Source organism: Saccopteryx leptura, chromosome 8 (genome assembly GCF_036850995.1).
Source record: "Saccopteryx leptura isolate mSacLep1 chromosome 8, mSacLep1_pri_phased_curated, whole genome shotgun sequence".
Lineage (NCBI taxonomy): Eukaryota > Metazoa > Chordata > Mammalia > Chiroptera > Emballonuridae > Saccopteryx > Saccopteryx leptura.
In genome coordinates this window covers 28,292,190-28,313,072 of record NC_089510.1, presented here as the reverse complement: position 1 = coordinate 28,313,072, position 20,883 = coordinate 28,292,190, and the positions used below count along the sequence as shown (strand labels likewise).

The 20,883-nt window shown below is 40.8% G+C and overlaps 1 protein-coding gene across 6 annotated transcripts in view; it reads left to right on the top strand.

The window, feature by feature from the left end:
- Positions 1–20,883, top strand: part of TFG (trafficking from ER to golgi regulator) — a 29,684-nt gene that overhangs the window by 4,774 nt on the left and 4,027 nt on the right. For 4 of the 6 annotated variants that reach the window (XM_066348020.1, XM_066348019.1, XM_066348018.1 and 1 more), the window contains 5 exons: positions 3,761–3,844; positions 4,936–5,082; positions 8,713–8,880; positions 15,052–15,192; positions 20,150–20,242. In XM_066348020.1, the coding sequence (XP_066204117.1) occupies positions 3,761–3,844; positions 4,936–5,082; positions 8,713–8,880; positions 15,052–15,192; positions 20,150–20,242 (633 nt within the window). The remainder of the gene's footprint in view (positions 1–3,760; positions 3,845–4,935; positions 5,083–8,712; positions 8,881–15,051; positions 15,193–20,149; positions 20,243–20,883) is intronic. The other 2 variants (XM_066348022.1, XM_066348021.1) reach the window with 1 other exon arrangement.

Below are 20,883 nucleotides of genomic sequence, written 5' to 3'. Positions count from 1 at the left end.
TTGGATAGCCACTTTCTAATGGCTTAGTCTGAGGAAGGTGAGTATAAATCATTGATGAATAGCTAAGCTACAGGTATAATTCTCCTTTTTTTTTTTGTAACATATGTCCTAATGATACCTAAGACTAATTTTTGAGGGTCACCCAGGATAAGGAAAAATAAAGGGGCACAATTTTCTTCTTCCTGTTCTTTTCCTTAGTACTTACAATACATCGACTTTCACATCTTTGACTTCCTAATACGTGCTTGAATTTGATCAATTATAAATATCTTTTTTTTTTTTTTTTTTACTTTACAACTCAAATTTTACAAGTTTTCATTTTACTTGAGATGCTTTGCTTTTACCTCAAACTTGGCATATCTTAAACTGTTGATCTGGCTTTCTCTTAACTCTTATTTTTGTTTAGGTGAGGGTGAGGGTCACCAAACCTTTTTTTTACAGCAGTGGTCCCCAACCTTTTTTGGGCCATGGACCAGTTTAATGTCAGAAAATATTTTCACGGACCGGCCTTTAGGGTGGGACAGGTAAATGCACAAAATAAAATTATGCGACCGGTGTGAAAACTGGTATTTTTAAATATAATTGTCAAACTTATGAGACAAGCATCAAGAATGAGTCTTAGACAGATGTAACATAGGGAATCTGGTCATTTTTTAAAAATAAAACATTATTCGGACTTAAATATAAATAAAACGGAAATAATGTAAGTTATTTATTCTTTCTCTGAGAACCAGAACCGGTCCGCGGCCCGGGGTTTGGGGACCACTGCTTTAAAGGAGCGATTAAACATTTTATCATTGTGCATCAGTCACATAAACCCAGTGTCTCCTCATCTTTCCTTTAAAGCCTTTTAAAAATACTAAGAATCACTTTTAGTTTGCAGTCCGTGAACGTGAGGACTTGTCCTTTGGTTGGAGTGTGTAGACCCCTAACTTAGGGTATCCTCATTGTTGAAACTTTTTTATAGTATTTGTTTTTCATAGTATTTTTAATTTAATTTAATTTGTTTTCTATAGCGTTTTTAAGTGTTTTGAGTTTTACAGATTCCTGTTTATAGCTTGTGTTCTGATGCCGTAGGGTAAAGTCCTTGCCATCATAGATAGTCTGTTTCTGTTGTGGAATTCAGAAGAGAAAACAGGCAGTTATAGAAAGTTTCCTTTTCCATACAGACTATATTTTCTTTAAAAATGTGTTCATGAGTAGAATCCCTTAAGTTGAACATTAGTTTTATTACAAGAAGTGGGTCTGGTTATAAAGAACTAAAACCAATGATAAAATTGTCCGTTATGGCTTTTACTACTAACTGTCAAATCTGCACGCTCAGTGTTAAAGTCAGTGTAGTGGAGCCGCTGCTCTGCCTCCGAAGGACAAAGCCCCTGCCCAGCCCAGCTCTGCCCCTGACGATGCCCACAGAGGCCCCTGCCCAGCCCGGCTCTGCCCCTGACGATGCCCGCAGAGGCCCCTGCCCGGCCCAGCTCTGCCCCTGACGATGCCCGCAGAGGCCCCTGCCCAGCCCAGCTCTGCCCCTGACGATGCCCGCAGAGGCCCCTGCCCGGCCCAGCTCTGCCCCTGACGATGCCCGCAGAGGCCCCTGCCCAGCCCAGCTCTGCCCCTGACGATGCCCGCAGAGGCCCCTGCCCTGCCCAGCTCTGCCCCTGACGATGCCCGCAGAGGCCCCTGCCCAGCCCAGCTCTGCCCCTGACGATGCCCGCAGAGGCCCCTGCCCAGCCCGGCTCTGCCCCTGACGATGCCCGCAGAGGCCCCTGCCCGGCCCAGCTCTGCCCCTGACGATGCCCACAGAGGCCCCTGCCCGGCCCAGCTCTGCCCCTGACGATGCCCGCAGAGGCCCCTGCCCGGCCCAGCTCTGCCCCTGACGATGCCCGCAGAGGCCCCTGCCCAGCCCAGCTCTGCCCCTGACGATGCCCGCAGAGGCCCCTGCCCGGCCCAGCTCTGCCCCTGACGATGCCCACAGAGGCCCCTGCCCAGCCCAGCTCTGCCCCTGACGATGCCCACAGAGGCCCCTGCCCAGCCCAGCTCTGCCCCTGACGATGCCCACAGAGGCCCCTGCCCAGCCCAGCTCTGCCCCTGATGATGCCCACAGAGGCCCCTGCCCAGCCCGGCTCTGCCCCTGACGATGCCCGCAGAGGCCCCTGCCCAGCCCGGCTCTGCCCCTGACCATGCCCGCAGAGGCCCCTGCCCGGCCCGGCTCTGCCCCTGACCATGCCCGCAGAGGCCCCTGCCCGGCCCAGCTCTGCCCCTGACGATGCCCGCAGAGGCCCCTGCCCGGCCCAGCTCTGCCCCTGACGATGCCCGCAGAGGCCCCTGCCCGGCCCAGCTCTGCCCCTGACGATGCCCGCAGAGGCCCCTGCCCGGCCCAGCTCTGCCCCTGACGATGCCCGCAGAGGCCCCTGCCCAGCCCAGCTCTGCCCCTGACGATGCCCGCAGAGGCCCCTGCCCAGCCCAGCTCTGCCCCTGACGATGCCCGCAGAGGCCCCTGCCCGGCCCAGCTCTGCCCCTGACGATGCCCACAGAGGCCCCTGCCCAGCCCAGCTCTGCCCCTGACGATGCCCACAGAGGCCCCTGCCCAGCCCAGCTCTGCCCCTGACGATGCCCACAGAGGCCCCTGCCCAGCCCAGCTCTGCCCCTGATGATGCCCACAGAGGCCCCTGCCCAGCCCGGCTCTGCCCCTGACGATGCCCGCAGAGGCCCCTGCCCAGCCCGGCTCTGCCCCTGACCATGCCCGCAGAGGCCCCTGCCCGGCCCGGCTCTGCCCCTGACCATGCCCGCAGAGGCCCCTGCCCGGCCCAGCTCTGCCCCTGACGATGCCCGCAGAGGCCCCTGCCCGGCCCAGCTCTGCCCCTGACGATGCCCGCAGAGGCCCCTGCCCGGCCCAGCTCTGCCCCTGACGATGCCCGCAGAGGCCCCTGCCCGGCCCAGCTCTGCCCCTGACCATGCCCGCAGAGGCCCCTGCCCGGCCCAGCTCTGCCCCTGACGATGCCCGCAGAGGCCCCTGCCCAGCCCAGCTCTGCCCCTGACGATGTCCGCAGAGGCCCCTGCCCAGCGCCTGCCTGGGGCTGCTTTTCCGTCCTGCTTTCTCTAGAGAACATTTTCCCCTAGCCCTTTGAAAGCTTTTGAAACAGGCAATTGATACTTTAATTACTGTATTTTTTATCTTTGGGGTCTAGAGGATTTCAGAATCTGGTGTATATGAATATTTTGGTGGAGTGAGTTGATCATTTTCTTCTTAAAATGGTCAGTGACCTGAAAGATCCGTTGATTCTGCAGACATGGTTTTTGCAGTGTTCTTGGTTCCTGTTCTCTGTGGCTCCCCTGCCATTGCCATCAGTGGTGTTCACTGTACTTTAAGAATTAAAATTTGAACCTTGAGAATCTTTATTACTTTAACTTGGGATGAATATATATATTTAAATTTTCTAGAATGGAAAGATGTTACTCTAAACCAGTAATTTGTCAGGTTGCTACCATGCATCTCCTGGTAAAAGATGACTTAATGCATTAATGTTAGCTATATTTTGGTTCTTCTTATGGTAAATACCATGTCATAAAAGTAATAAGTAAAATTAATTTAGTATTTTTTTGTAAAAGTACATCTTTCCTAGATTTCTTAATGTTTAAGGTTTTTATGGGAGATTCTAATTATGCTTGCAATCTGGGTCTGTGGTTTTAATTTAATGTGTATCCTAGTTTACTACTGATAGAAATCTGAAAGTCATTTTCTTTCTTTTTTTTTTTTGTCCAGATGGAGATCTTATAACAATTTTTGATAGTTCTGACCTTTCCTTTGCAATTCAGTGTAGTAGAATACTGAAACTAACATTATTTGGTAAGTGGTAAACTTTCTAATAAATTTACTATTTTATTCATTGTATTTTTATTAAAGACTTTGAGATTTTTCCTTTAAAACTCAGAATTAAATAAGTTTTCATCTATATCAGAATTTTTGAATTATTAAAGCTTAATTATATATAATTATATTCATATATATATGATTAAAAGAAAATAGTCATGTTTAAAATTCCCCATCTACCCAGTTACCCTAAATATTAAAAATCCAGTGATTATTGAATAGTCCCTAACTTTTTGTTGCTTACATACTGTTTTTGGAAGTATAGTTGACTTGAACGATGCTGTGGTTAGGGTATTCAATCTCCTGTGCACTCAAAAATCTGCATATAACCTTTGACTGCCCAAAAGCTTTACTAATAGCCTACTGTTGACTGGAAGTGTCAGTAAATGTATTCTCTGTGTTACATAGATGTATACTGTATTCTTACAATAAAGTAATCTAAAGAACAGAAAAGTAATTGAGAAAATCATGAGGAAAAAATATGTATACTCTGTTTATTGAAAAAGAAATATGTGTATAAGCAGCTCACTCATGTTCAAGAACAGTGGGGGTGTGGATTCATGAATTCTTCATATTTTTAATGGCTTGCTTTTTAGGTCAGTTATTTTAGGTAGCTTTTTTATTTTTAGGTCAAAAGTAGGCAAGAGGGATAAAAGACCCATTTATTAGTCATGTACCTTTTAACATTTATGTATAGAATAAGGTGTTTAGTATATTGTTTCAAGAATATAAAAGAATAGGGTGGAAAAAAATGAGATTTTGATGGTATGTAATTTCGATAAAACTATTAAAGTTTTTAATTTACTGTAGTTAAATTCTTCTAATAAACCTTTTAAAACAGTATGGTTATCAGTAAAGACTGATGAATATTTCTTTTTTCCAAAAGACAAATTAGTAGTATAAAATTCTTCCTTCAAAAGAGTACTATTCATATGACATCAGTAGGAATCTTGTTTGATTTTGTTTCACTTTTTAAAGAAATTATCCTTTTTATTACATATTATTCTGTTGATTCACTTATTCAAAAATATTTCCTGATTTTATGCAAATTAATTATTTTATTTCAGTTAATGGCCAACCAAGACCTCTTGAATCAAGTCAGGTGAAGTATCTCCGTCAAGAACTCATAGAACTTCGAAATAAAGTGAACCGCTTATTGGACAGCTTGGAACCACCTGGAGAACCAGGACCTTCCACTAGTATTCCTGAAAATGGTAGCCTGTGAATCCATGTTTGTCTAACTTATCCTTCCATCTTTGTGCAGATTTCTAAAAACTCTTTAGTAGGAGTAGAATGGCACTCAGTGTCACACTAGTCTTGCCTCTGCTAGTGTTCATGTGTGCATTGCCAAGCCTGGCTTTTCAGGATTCCTGGGAGATTTGATTATACCAGTTCCTAGCTCTTACCATGACACAGGAATCCCATTTTTACAGTGCTCTCTGGATGATTCTTTTACAGCCTCTCTTAGACCCCTGGTTTGGGACAGAGGTCAGTTTTCAAACCCTTTTGACTCTTGAACCCTTTTCAGTGTAATAGTTAATTAATGAACCTTAGAAATTGAAATCATTTTATTTCAATTGGTAGATGAAGTACTTTCAAGTAAAATAGTTTAGATAATATATTCAAATGGTGTATTGTAAAGTTTATCTTAAACACAATTTTTAATCATTATAAATGTAAAGAAAAATTTGTTTTCCATTTTACAGATGATATATTAAGATGAAGCACGATCTATCGGTAAATTTGGAACTGACATATAATTTTGGGACCAAATATATTTTAAAATGTAGACTGAAATTTAAGTATATGTTATGACTTGAAAGTAGAACCTTTTTAGAAAAATTTTTGTGTTTGCATATAACTTAAAACTGTTACTGAGTTCTGGGTGACTGTATATAAAAGGCTTAATTGAAGATGATTTTGTGGAAAAGTATAATATCTTGCAACCTTCAGGTTCTGATATATTTTATTTGGCCCCGTTTAAATAAAGATGCTTTTTTCATAGTTTTCCTCTTTTTCTTTTTTCCCCAGCTATGTGGTAATGTGTTACTGGTTGATGCTCAATAATATTTGGTAACCTATTAGTAATTTGTAATTCTATCTCTGTATTTCAGTGCATATTAGAGATTTGCTGAAATACTATGTTGAGATCTCTGGCCTTTTTATGATGAAACATTATATTTTAGGTGAAAGCAAATTGCCTGTTTTGATTTCTGTCTCCAAACTAAAGCTCCAATTTAGGTCAAGGATCTGAAGAAAACTTTTGACTATTTTCCAAGGAGAATTCATAAATGCTGACACAACAATATTTGTTGAGTGATATATAATTTCAGGGGATTTAACCACCTGCAGAATAAATTGTAACTTAGATAAAAATTCAATAAGGGTAGTCAGTACTGTGCAGAAATGACTCAGAGTAGGCTCTGTTCTGCAACCTTTTTGGTCTCATTTCTCACCTCTGTATCGACTACTTTTCTTGATTAATTTTTTTTTTAATTAAATATATTCAGGTGACATTGGTTAATAGATTTCAATTGTACATTTCTTTTTTTCTTTTTCTTTTTTTTACAAAGACAGAGAGAGAGGGATAGATAGGGACAGACAGATAGGAATGGAGAGATGAGAAACATCAATCATAATGATTTTTCGTTGCGACACCTTAGTTGTTCGTGCTTTCTCATATGTGCCTTGACTGTGGAGCTACAGCAGACTGAGTAACCCCTTGCTCAAGCCAGCGACCTGGAGTCTAAGCTGGTGAGCTTTGCTCAAACCAGATGAGCCTGCGCTCAAGCTGGCAACCTCGGGGTCTCGAACCTGGGTCCTCCGCATCCCAGTTCGATGTTCTATTCACTGCGCCACCGCCTGGTCAGGCTGATTAGTTTTTATTTCCATGTTTTCTTCTCACCTGTGTTAATGTAAAAGATGAAATTGGTTTATTCTCTGCATTTTGGAAATTATATTACATTATTTTCTTTGTGTGGCCATCCTATAGTCATTGTTATCTGAGAATAGTATGTTCTGTGCTTCAGTTTTAGAGATGGTTGCAATTTATTTTTTGTTTCCTCTCCTGTGCTTAGTGAGATCACTTCCCTCTTGATCACCTGCCCTGTATGAAATTTCCTACGTTTGTAAGCTCTTCATACATATCCTGGTTTAATCATCTTCTCAAGAAAAATAGCATAAAATAAGCCAAAAAAGCTATATCAGAAATTGAAAAATCTCAACCAGAAAACTGTCAGTGTTCTGTCATACTCAGTAGAACCATGTGGCTTGTCCTAACCCAGAAATGTGCAGCTGCTGTGGTTTTCAGTGCTCTACCTCTGTAGTGTTTCTTGGATCCTTGTTTCCTCTGAGGCAGATAATGTGTAGGCTGCCTTAAATACTGGCTTGACTTCTTACAGGAGCGCTAGCAGTTATTGGAGTGACCAGTAGGTGGGTGGGCATATACTGTGTTTTCTAATGGATTTAGTTTGCAGTAAGTGGAAGGGTGCATAGGTGGTGGAAGGTGGTAGTGTGAGGAGGAATAATTTGTAAGATTGATATGATGTGCTTTTGGGATGTAGCCTTGAAGTTAGAGAAAGGAATATTGGTGGGGGAGATGGATAACTGGTAGACTTATTTTAAAGGAGTGTTTATAGGAGTTTCCAGAATTTTAGGAAATATTAGTGTAACCAGTGGAATAATAGAAATGAATGAGAGCTGTAGGCCCATGTGTGTTTGTAATTCCCTTAGTACTTATGTTTATTTCACAAGACCAAGTTTTTCTTGATTAAAAAGGTGGTCTAATAACTGATGTTCATTTACTTCCTTGGTAACAAAAAAAATTGATAATAATCTGTTGAGTAAATGGTTAGCAGTATTTTTATTTTATGGTTTGTTTTTGCTATCATTTTGTCTTGGCCTCAGGTACTTTTTTTTTTAATTGTAGGTTATTGTTGAATCCTTTTTCTTCTACTAAGTAGTAGTATAAATGCCTGTTGAGTACCTTAGTATCCTTAGAAGAACAGCATAGTTTTAAATTTACCCTGCTGATAATGTTTAAAATTTTATTTATTTTAAAACTATTTTATTATGGAAAAACATAAACATATACAAAAGTAGACATAATACTGTAATGACTCTCATGGACCAACACCCAGCTTTAACAGTTGTCAAGTTGCAGTCAGCATCTCCCACACATTCCCACACCTCCCTGTTATTTTGAGTAAATCCCAGACACATACCATCTTGAAGGATTTAAATAAGTAAGAAGTATTTCAAACAAAGAAGTAGCAAGTTAAAAATGTGTTTAGTGTTTTCGTTGGCATAAGGTTTTCATGTAATTTAGTAATAGACCAATAGAGAAGTGTAAATAAAACATAAAAGTTGATAGTAGTAACTTTAATTGATATCTTCTTTTACAAAGTAAAGCAAGTGTCTAGTATGTATCTGATGTCAGGATACAGGTCTTGGGGCTCAAAAATGAAAAAAAGTTTATGTTAAGGAGCTTGTATTTTTTTTTTCTCATCTAATAATTCTTAGGGAAGGATGTTGATAAAGTTGTTTGAAAAAGCTGTTATTTATCTTGTGGGTTTTTGGGGGTTTTTTTTGGCTTTTTTTCTAATTTAAAAAATAAAAATATAAAGAAATCTGAAGAAGAAAGGAGTGTTATCCATAATCCCGCATTCAGAAGTACTTACTTTTAACATTCCAGTTGTTTATATGGAGAGTAGTGCAATAATTAATAAATAATAAAGCACGAGTAAACTGTCTGGTGTACCCATCACTGTAAACCTGCCTTTGCCGTACCCTGGATTTCCTGGTCTTCTGTGTTTTGGTGAGTTTTTGTTTTTTTCCTCTTACAGACACTGTGGATGGTAGGGAAGAAAAGCCTGCTGCTTCTGATTCTTCTGGAAAACAGTCTACTCAGGTTATGGCAGCAAGTATGTCAGCCTTTGATCCTCTAAAAAACCAAGATGAGATCAATAAAAATGTCATGTCAGCGTTTGGCTTAACAGATGATCAGGTTTCAGGTAAGGCAGTTCTTTTGTCCCGCCCTTCATTTGCTCTCTCTTTCCTTCCCTCCCTTGCCTTCTCTAAGGGATGGCTATTTGGATATAGTGAGGTGAACAAATACTAAGGTTAAGTAAATCTTATGTATGTATGCCCCTGTTTAAAACACAAGCAGATTAAGATGTAGGTGATTGCCAGCACCCTGGGAGGCTTGCTCACTCCCGCTCCCGGTTAGTAGAACACTCCTCTTCATAGGGTTACCACTGTTCGGTGTAGGTAAATTTTATCAAAAGTACAAATCGAACCTTTTTTTAAAAAAGCTGAACCATTTAATAGTATTTCATATTTGCTTCAGGGTTTAAATTATATTTGATGTCTTAGTCTGTCTTCTGATCTGAAATCAGAAATTTTAAACTTAAATCTAGATTTCTGGTTAAATTGCTTTAGTGTAGAAAGTGCTTTTATATGAATTTTTCTTCCTAATTAAGAAGTACTTTATTTCATGTCAATGAGAATGAATTATAATATTTCATTACACCTAGGACTAGATAAATAATTGAAGGCATTTGTAGCAAGAAAAAAACCTTAGATAAGCAGTTTACAATATTCCCTGTTCATATGGGAATAAGGTTGTGGTAAATAAGACTACTGTGGTTTCCTCATGGATGGGTGAGGATACAGAAGATGTGTTGAGCATAAAATGTAATGACTATAGCAAAGTACAGTACACCACTCTACTGATTTCCTTTAGAACTTTATAAAATTAGAAATAAAATTATAGAATTTGACGGAATGTTAGTTCTTTGGCTTAGCAGGAGCTGGTGGTATTAGACTGATTCATTGTGGAGACAGAATGAAAGAAACAGCTGATACATGGTGAATAGGATAAGAAATAACTTCACCTTAGACATATTTTCAGGTGAAGTATTAGCAACCCCCTTGTCATCACTAGAACAATCCTATTCATTCTATGAGGTCTGGGAGACCATCTACCCCCAGCCTCTAGTTCAGGGGTCCCCAAACTTTTTTTGGCTAATGAGATGGTCAATATCTGGTTCTATATTTGTCACTGCTAGCCGGAACAAGTGATATGACGCACTTCCGTAGCCGTGATACGTGCATCCCGCGTCACCGGAAGTAGTATTGTATGTGAGTGACGCTGTGCTTTGTGGCGCTGCCACATACAGTACTCCAGGAGCACATCTGCATCCTGTGCGCCTCTCACTGACCACCAATGAAAGAGGTGCCCCTTCCGGAAGTGCGGCGGGGGTCAGATAAATGGCCTCAGGGGGCCGCAGTTTGGGGATCCTGCTCTAGTTGCTTAGATGGACAGGGGACTAAGGCCTGCCTTCAGAACTCTGTTTTCTGGTTTCAGAGGTGGACACATGACGAACGCTGAACCAAATGGATCCTTCTTGGAAATTTTGCCAAGGGTTTTAGAAAGACATTCCCTTTTTCACTGTAGTTGCTGGGTTGGTTGAATACACTAGTGTCAGTGCCGTCCTCACCACAAAAATTGATGAGGGTGGGAAGCATGACTAAGAATGAAGGGAATAGATCAGATTGACATGGCAAAGAGACAGGATCTTTCAGATATTTATGGACCTGTGAGCCTGGCTGTGCATAAAACTATACCTATTCTGAGATTTTCCAATTACATATGGAATAGTTTTCCTTCGGATTTTGTTAACATGGGGTTAGGTTTTCTTTGTTTGCACAAAGATGGCTGCCTAATCAAAAAATATATGGGTTAATAGGAATAATACTTATTAAATGAGTCATTTAATCATGCCTCTCAGATGCTGTAAAGTTCTTCTTTGAGACAGTCTTACATTGTGATGGGCTTTCTTAGAGAGGGATAGCCTAATCTAACCTAAGCTCGTATAATTTCAGAAATGTTAAGATACACATATGTGGGTGCATTTCTCATGAAGACTATAATTTAAGATAAATTTTAATATCTTTCTGAATTATTTGTCTCCCTGTCCTTGTAAAACAATTCTGTTTCCCTGCCCAGGTGACACAGATTTGCCCAGGTGACTTGCTTTGACCAGTGAAACGTAAATGGAATTGATAAGCCCCCATGTGAGCAGAACCTGTGAGAGCCACCAACCACCTTGGGGCTCTGGTTGTTCCTTGTGTTTCACACAGACAGTACTTCTTAGGCTCACACTACTGAGTCGGTAAATCTCTGATGCACTGTTGTTCTAGGCTGGCAGCTCCTCAGTTGCTCGGCCACCATCGCTTCTTCCCTCCTCTGCCAGGAATAGCGTAGGCACTGATGGGGACTGCTCCTTCGGCCATTTTTGCAGACAGGACAACATTGTTCTGGTTCATAGACTGGGTTGACACACTCAGGAACTGCGCAGTCTGCTACAACACAGTGAACGTCATTGCTGGGCTCACAGCGACACCATTCACCTGGCGAGGGTTATTTCTTGTAGTTACTCTGTGAAAGATGATTTGTTCTTTCTCCATCGCACAGATGAGGATACAGGCTGACAGGTTCAGTGGCTTTCCCAGGCACTAGAGGCAGTAGGAGGCAGAGGCGGAATTCGGATCTAGGCAGTCTAAGCGCGATACTCTGAGCTGCGTGATAGCAAGAATTGATACTCTCTGCGCTCCCATCTGAGTAGTTTATTTTTCAGTGATTTGTACACTTCTTCATGCAGATCAGATCCTCAAGAATAACCATTAGCAACTAAATAATTGATTTTTAGACGATAGATATTTCCTGCTAAGAAGGCGATTTTAGTAAGTGGGATAGTAAGTGATTAACCTGAATATTTTTAATCTAACAACAACTGTACTGTGATTTCTTCCTTTATATCTTTGTCATCATTTTTTCAACATTTTTTTTTCCTTCTCTCTTTTGGGGTTCCACAAAGAAATATAAAAAGAGTTTAGTATTTGTCCTGTTAGTCTCTGAGATTCGTTTTTTAATTTTTTTCTCTATTCTTCAGATTGGATGATTTTTTTTGATCTCTCTTCAAGTTCACTGATTCTTTCTGCCATTTCCAATCTGCTGTTGAACCTTTCTAGTAAATTTTTATTGTGCTTTTAGCTCTAGAATTTCCATTTGGTTCTTTTTATAATTTATTTTTTCTGTTGAGATTCCTTACCTTTACATTCATTAAGACTATTTCCTTGTAATTTATTAAATGTAGTTTTGTATAGTTCTTTCAAAATATCTATAATAACTGCTTTTAAAGTGTGTCTGCTATATCTAACATCTAGGCCAATTTGGAGTGTCTTTTGCCTGCCTTTTTTTCCTGATTGTGGACACATTTTCTTATTTTTTTGCATGCCTTCTGACAGTTTTTGATTGAAAAATGGACATTATGGTTAATATGTTGTAGTGATTTGAAATTCTTTTAGGTTCTTTTGAGGATTTTTTGTTAATGTTGCTCTAGTAGGGAGTTAACTTGTGTGGACTCAGACTACTCACCTGCCTTCCCGTGGATGTAGCAGCTGACACCTCTGCCCACTTCTCTTAGCTCCAGGTGCTCCTTTTCTCCTGAGCCCTCTTGGATGTCTTTCTACCCACCTCCTAACCCCATGGTCAGCTAGGGATTTGGGACTCACTTCTTTGGCGGGTCACGTTAAAGATATCCCCTTTCAGATTTCCGGATGCGTGGCCAGCCGTGAAGTAAGCACTGGCTTTCTGCTGTTGGAGTGGCAGCGGTCAGGGCTTGTGGTTCTTACCCAGTAGTAACTGCACTGAGGGCAAACGGCAGCGGGCAGGGCTTGCGGTTCTTACCCATTGTGGTAACTGCACTGAGGGCAAACGGCAGCGGTCAGGGCTTGCAGTTCTTACCCATTGTAGTAACTGCACTGAGGGCAAACGGCAGTGGTCAGGGCTTGCGGTTCTTACCCATTGTAGTAACTGCACTGAGGGCAAACGGCAGTGGTCAGGGCTCGCAGTTCTTACCCATTTTAGTAACTGCACTGAGGGCAAACGGCAGCGGTCAGGGCTCGCAGTTCTTACCCATTGTAGTAACTGCACTGAGGGTAAACGGCAGTGGTCAGGCTTGCAGTTCTTACCCGTTGTAGTAACTGCACTGAGGGTAAACGGCAGCGGTCAGGGCTTGCGGTTCTTACCATTGTAGTAACTGCACTGAGGGCAAACGGCAGTGGTCAGGGCTTGCGGTTCTTACCCATTGTAGTAACTGCACTGAGGGCAAACTCTTTTCTGATTTCTGCTGACATTTGATTAACTTCCAGAGATAATTGTTTTCTTCTATTTTGGTCAGGCTTTTTGTTGTTACCTGTGGGAGGGTTTACCTGATCAGTTAACTTCTCCATTATCAGTAACTAAAAATGCAGGATTTAGTCTATTTTTCTATGATACTTTATGGGATTATTTACTAATGAAAATTGTGTGAAATTCTGAAAAGACACGTTTGTGTACGATGTATATTCTTGGCAAAAGAAGACATCAGATAAGTGACACAGCAGAAAAACACATTTTTAAAGCATCTGAAATGAGTTAATATTACAGCTACTTAATATTTAAAACTTTAAAAAAAATGTTTGAGGAGTAAATAGTTATATATGAGATCTGGCTTAAAATTTTTTATTAGAATATGCTATATGCCAGACCAAAATATTATGGTTAATACAGTTCACATACTTTGTAGTGTTTCAGGTATGATGTGAAAAACTCAAGTATTACAGAGATAGGATGAGCTACATTAACTAATAGACTGCGTATAAGGGAGAAAAGAGGAGTCAAAATAATGCTTCTTTTTCTAAGGATAACTGTCTTGTAGGACCGGTGTATATATGAACGTATCTACATGTTATGTAGATGTCAGTGAAATGGTACACGGGAGCAGTCGTCCGTTTTTACTTTGGTAACATACTGATGTTACCCCTGCTATTATCTCTGTTACCCCTGCTATTATCCTATTTGAAGTTTTCATCAGACCTGGACTGTCAGCTGCCACTGCGTTCCTGCCACTGTGCAGTACTCAGTTCTGGGATATCCCACTTCAAAGGACAGATGTTTGCCCTCAGGGAAATAGTCTGCTAGTACTTACGTGGAGCTTTATAAGTGGTAATAACTTTCTTAAGCTCTGCTAAATAATCACTTTTTTAAACACTTGATAACTTATTCTTATAGGAACCTTATGAAGTAGTAATTATTTCTTTTGTACAGATGAGGAAACTGAGACAGGGAATGAGATGAAGTAACATGCCCAGAGCTACACAGCTATGAAGTGGCAGTACTAGGATTTGATCCTAGGCTCCAAACCTGTGCTTTTAACCACTCTTCTGTGTTGTCCGAACAAAAAGAACTTAAAGGAGTAAATGTATTGAGAGTTGTCTCCTGAATATTGTTTTTTTGACTGTGGCCATATTAGAACTTGAATGAGTTTTTTCCATTTACTGCTTGTTTACGATTTTGTAAGAATTGGAGTGGCTGCATGGGTAAGAGAGCTAGGCCCTGGGAGGCAGATGGAGAGAATCTCAAAGGAACCTGGCCAAAGAGCTGGTAGTCTTAAGAGGGAAGATGGGATCGTCTCAAATGCAAGGTAGAAGTTGGTAAGGGTTGTGATAAAAGTATACGTACTCTATAGAAGTATTTATGGGTGAAGAAGACTTACTAAAACTGTGGAGTTATACTGAGTTTAAAGACATAATGAGATATGTGAAAATGGGACAGTGGAGGGAATAGTGGTTAGTGAAAGGGAGGCAGAAAAAATAGTAGGAATACTGTGGGAATAGGGAATAGATTAACTTAGCTTAAGGGGGCATGGTAGAGGAATTGTGAGAAATAGTGTTTGGATCCTTGAATACTAAACTAGAAGGTTGAACTTTATTTATGGGCAGTGCAGACCCATCGAACAATGAAGTTCTTTTGGTTGATCTACAGAATAGATTGCATAAGGTGGAGGACATTGGTGTTGCAGAGATGAGTTGTTTTTTCAGGGGGTGGGTACAACTCAGGAATACAGCACTTTAAATTTCATAGGGAAGGATTTCCGGTTGCAGCTTTGGATTCTTAAGAGACTGGAACAAAAGGAAAAATAAAATGTATATACTATATTAAATGTAAAATGCTGCATTTGTGCGTATGCTTATTGTATAGCACCTTTTATTTTTAATCTCCCTTAACCAGGCTTCAGTTGAGCTTGCTGGGGACTAGTCTTGTATCAGAAACTGAACTGCCTTTTTGTGCCGCCCAGGGCCGCCCAGCGCTCCTGCAGAAGACCGCTCAGGAACTCCAGACAGCATTGCTTCCTCCTCCTCTGCAGCGCACCCCCCGGGCGTCCAGCCCCAGCAGCCGCCGTATACCGGAGCTCAGACACAAGCAGGTCAGAGTGAAGGTAAAATAGAGCTTAGAACACATGTGCAGGAAGGGGTGTGGGCAGAAATACTCACTGCGGCATTGTTACAATGGTAAACACTCACAAGTGCATTCATGCTATGAACACAGTTGGGAAAGATTTGATTTACTGATACGGTATTTTGGGAGAGTTAAAAAAACAAATAGAACAAAATGTCAGGTATGCTTCTGATTATTGAAAAGAAAACGAAAACCTTAAGTGTTTATATGCAAAAAAATACAAGGTGAAAGATCAGGAAGGATTTATACCAGTCACTAGTCAGTGGTGACTTGAGGGTCAGAGGTGACCCGTTGAGGTGATACTTTCATATTACTGTTCTGAGTAGTGTGATGAAATCTTGAGTCATCCTGCCCCGGATCTGAGTCTGTCCTTTGTCCAGTGTACCCACACTGTGCATGCTCCCTGCCTGTCAGTCACATAGTAGCCATCTTGGTTAGACTGTTATGGTATCACAGTGCTTGTGTTAAGTAACCCTTATTCGACTTAATAATGGCACCAAAGTCATTCCCATAACTTTCATTCTAGTATATTCTTATAATTGTTCTCTTTTATTAGTTAATGTTATTGATCTCTTATTGTGACTAATTTATAAGTTAAACTATATCTTAGGTATTGTGTAGAAAAAAAGTATATATATTACCATATATATTTTGTTTGATCTATAAAATCGATTGCATTAGATGGGCATGCCATTTCAGAGGGTTGGGTACTCTCTGTGGTTTCAGGTCTGCATGGGGGGGGGGGGTCCTGGAACATATTCCCCATGGATAAGTGGGTGGGAACTATTATAGTGACTGATTTCTAGGGTTCCAGATATTAATATGCTGGTTCTGTGAAATTGCCTGTACATGAGAGGACCTTTAAAACTACACATTCAACTTTAAAACAAACACTAGGTGGTGCTCTAACTATTTGTATCAAGGGTCCTATGGTAGCGTGATGTATTTTCAGCAACAGGAGCAAGTGACTTGAGTTTATCAGTCACACACAGAAAAAGTTATAGCCCAAAATGAACAGAGCACTTTTGTAAGAGACTCCTAGTTATGCTCTGCTGATACTCGTAGAGTTTTCTCATCGGATGGATGTTAGTCATAGGGACTACTAGGTGGCATTTTGCTGATTAGTGAGTCATTTGGGAAGAATTTCTTACTGCCTAAGCCTCTTCTCAACCAGCTTTAGTCACGTCTTCCCTTTGCACCAAGATGCAGCTGCCAGAACTGGGAGGCTAGAATCGAAGCAGAAGTGGGCGGAAACGGAAGCAAAAGCAGATTTTGGCTGTAATCAGAGTTTAATGTCCGTATCAGATGAACTACTGGTAACACCTGGTATTTTTTCTTTTTTTTTTTTAAATTTCCTTTAAGCAGTATATACTTTAAAGAATGGCAGTTGCAAGGATAATTGTACTAAATAATTTTTGCTATTCATTTATATAAGAATGGGATTTAAGGCTGCACTAACAATATCTCTTATCAGGTTTGTTTTAGTTGAAAATTATTTTCAGTTAGATAAAATTAAAAAATATAAACAGATATACAGTGAGATTTCAAAAATTCTCTCACCCTTACACTTAACAAGTTAGTTCCCTTTTCCTAAGGCACTGATGGATGGCATTGAATTCTTCTAGGGGGGCATTAACTGTATGCCTTGCTAAAGCTGTTACCTTTCTTTAATTTACATTAAAACATACAATATAAAAATTGCATAGTTATTAGTATGTGACATCAGTCAGTAGATTAGTGTTCCTGAGGTGACTCTAGATGAGTGCTGTCCAAAAGGAATACAATGGAAGGCACATAAAATTTAAAATGTTTCATTATCCTTGTTCAAAAAAAAATTTTTTTAAAGGTAAAATTTATTTTAATTATATATTCTATCAAGTCCAGTATATCCAGTGTATCAACGTGTAGTAATTATTTAAAAGTTACTAGCATTTTATATTCTTTCATCTTCATACTGCATACTGGAAATCTGGGGTATGATTTGAAACACTTCCAAACAAACACAGCACATCATGATGAAGACTAGTCACATTTCAGGTACAGAGTATAGTCGTGTGGCTAGTGCCTACTGTATGTTGGAGAGCTCATTCAACTGTAGATTAGTATATTCGTTTTTCACAGATTCCTGAGTTCAATTATAGGCTACTTCATTATTACTTTTTAATGTGTGATGTGCAGTAAGTCCTTGACATCACCAGTTAGTTTGGTGAACTGCTGCTTATAATTCGTGCAGAATGCTCAGCATAAAAATCTATTACTAGTAATTGATAAACATAGTAGTCATTTTTAATAGAATATGAGATAATCTAAGATAAAATAAATAATTGAATTGTTACTTAAATTCCGTGAAAGGGACCTGTGTTTTCTTTCCCAGTGGTTTTAGTGTTACTATGTTGTTCAGTAAAAAGGATCGACCAAATGTTGAACATCGTGAAAAGAAACAAAATGGATAATTCTATCTTTTTTCAGATAAATCAGGTGCCTCTTACTGGAAAACTAGGTACAGTTGAATAGTTGGCCAAAAAGACATAAGTATATGCAAGTGGTGAAAATACAGGAGAGGAGCACTAAAAACCATCAGGGACCGGGAGGAATTGCTGTTTGATAATCAAAAAAGGTGGAGAGGATATAATTAAAATCTGTAAAATCATATTGATAAGCTAAGTAGACTTCTAGATAGGTTTTATTTTTAAAATTTTGAAATATACACAAATGTAGAGATAGAATACATTTACTCCCCTCATGGCCACTTTTAAAAATTTGATGAAGTGTTTAAATAAAATCCTACACGTTGTTTCACTCAAATATTTTGTTATGCATGTCAAAATAATAATGGGAGGTAAATTATTCGGTGAGAGGGAACTATGCACGGGAATGAATACTTCCATGTTTTTGTAACATAACCACCATGTTGGTATTACAACCAGCAAGTTTAAATGATATTTTTCTTTTTTTTTTTTTTTTTGTATTTTTCTGAAGCTGGAAACGGGGAGAGACAGTCAGACAGACTCCCGCGTGCGCCCGACCGGGATCCACTGGGCACGCCCACCAGGGGCGATGCTCTGCCCCTCCGGGGCGTCGCTCTGCCGCAACCAGAGCCACTCTAGCACCTGGGGCAGAGGCCAAGGAGCCATCCCCAGCGCCCGGGCCATCTTTGCTCCAATGGAGCCTTGGCTGCGGGAGGGGAAGAGAGAGACAGAGAGGAAGGAGTGGGGGTGGAGAAGCAAATGGGCGCTTCTCCTATGTACCCTGGCCAGGAATCGAACCCGGGTCCCCCGCACGCCAGGCCGATGCTCTACCGCTGAGCCAACCAGCCAGGGCTAAATGATATTTTTCATTGATATTTTGAGGGAGGAAGGCGGAGAGAAGGAAACATTGATTTGTTGTTCCACTTATTTATGCATTCATTCATTGATTCTTATATGTGCCCTGACTGGGGACCAAACTCGCAAACTTGGTGTATCAGGACGACGCTGGAACCAACTGAGCTACTGGCCAGGGCCTAAAGTTGTACCATATGCTTTGACTTATATGTGGAATCAAATGGACAAACTAAACTAACAGAGTGGAAAAAGACTCGTGAATGGTTCTTAATGTCAGCACATCCGGTTGTTGACCCGAGCCCGTTTGACGTACTTGCATGGGTCCCCTTAGTGCGGGTTGTTTTCAGTACGGTCAGCCCTTGTTTCCCCTGGTTCCGTGTCTGCAGATTCAACCAACTGCAGATGGAGGACGGTGTTTCTCATGTGTGGTTGGGAACCCTGGGATGCCAGGAATGTACTGTATGCATTGTTCTGTATCACTTTATATAAGGAACTGGAACATCTGCAGATTTCTTTATCTGCAGGGGGTCCTGCAACTGATCCCTGCAGGTACCAAGGGACCACAGATTTTTGGGGAGTCAAAAGTTATATGTGGGTTTTTGACTTTTGTGTGGGGGAATGGCACCCTGCCTTGTTCGAGGGTCAACTATAGTCTCTATTTGAATTTCCTTATTTTGTCATAATTAGCTTATTACAATTGGCAGCTTGTTCAAATTAGCAGTATAAAAAGGTTTACATTTTTCATTTGATTATGTCTTAAGTCTTTTTTTTTTTTAGTAGTTGCCACCCCTACATGTTTCCAAGTCAGAACTATTCATTATTATGTATTGCTATATAACAATTTACCCCCAAACATAGATACTTGAAACATTTATTATCTCATACAGTCTCAGCAGGAGGGCTCTGGGAGTAGCCTGGCCGGGTGCTGTGTGGCTCCGGGTCTCTCGGGAGGTTGCAGTCATCTGCAGCTTGACCCAGGCTGGGGGGTCTACTTCCAGGGAGGAGGCTTCATTCCTCTCTGCCTGACCTGTTTCATCAGCTGCTGGGGCAGCCTCACGACATGGCACCTTTTACCAGAGTGAATGATAAAAGAGGAAGGCAGAGAATGCCCCTCTCTGGTGACCTGTCCTCAGAAACATCATTGTCATTTCTGCAGTGTTCCATCGGTGCACGGTCACCCCTCTTGGGTGTGAGAGGGAAGTAGACAGTGAATGCACACTTACGTGGTTTTTGCTTATTCATTGCTCATTTGTGTACTGTGGAGTTACACTTTCTAAGAATGTAAAGGATACCAACCTGCTGCCGTATGCTGCAGAAGTCATTGGGGGTCATCATGGAGCTATTAATGGTGTGTCTCTCTTTCCCTGATTTTTTTTTAATTGATTTTTGACTCGATTTTTACTGAACATGAGCAGTACATATTTGTTGGCATTTGGGTTTGAAAACATTTGTTAGATTTTTCATTCTTCTCTACCTCATTGACACTTGAACGAGAACGAACATTCTTGTCTTTGTTACTCAGGAAGGTTTTTATGTGTTTGGATGGGTAGAGAATTAAATGTGCCTGAGAAGTATTTTCTGTCGAATTAAACCTGCCTCTTTTCTTCTCTTCAGGTCAGATGTACCAGCAGTACCCGCAGCAGGCCGGGTATGGCGCCCAGCAGCCGCAGGCGCCGCAGCAGCCGCAGTACGGCATCCAGTATGCAGGTGAGCAGGGCCCAGCGGGCTGCTCCTGGGGTGAGCTGTCGCCTGCTCATGAAACTTTGATCCTTCCTTTCATTTCCTCCGTTTGTCATACATTGTCACAGCAGGTAGTATTTATTTATTGGGGAAATAACACTTGTTTTATTTATTGTAAAATATTTTTGCATAAATATTTTATTGTATGTCAACATTTCAGTTTTCCATTCGGCAAGTAAAATTAATTATAGTAGATGATTCTGTAATTACTTGTAGTATAAAAGTCTTTTTAATACGAAGCTGTCTCCTACTGATGTAATTAGCTTACCTCTTAGGTGACTTAGAATTGCAGAAAATGCAAGACGTTTTCTTCCATTGTTTGTAACTGATCATTCCAGCATATTCTGGGAGCCTGTAAAAAATACTACTGATAGTTCCCTCGTACATGGAAAGTGATCTAGATACACAGATGGGCAAACGGAGATTTACAGTTGTTCATACGGAAAAAGACATGCAGATTCATAACAGTAAACCTTCTGCCTACCCCTATAAATGAGAACTAAATTAAACTTAGGTTTTTAAGTCTCCCAAAGGTATGCAGGAAAACCAGGCCAAAAAATAGAATTGTGTAAAACCTAATTCAGGCAATTAAAAATATTAAATATAGT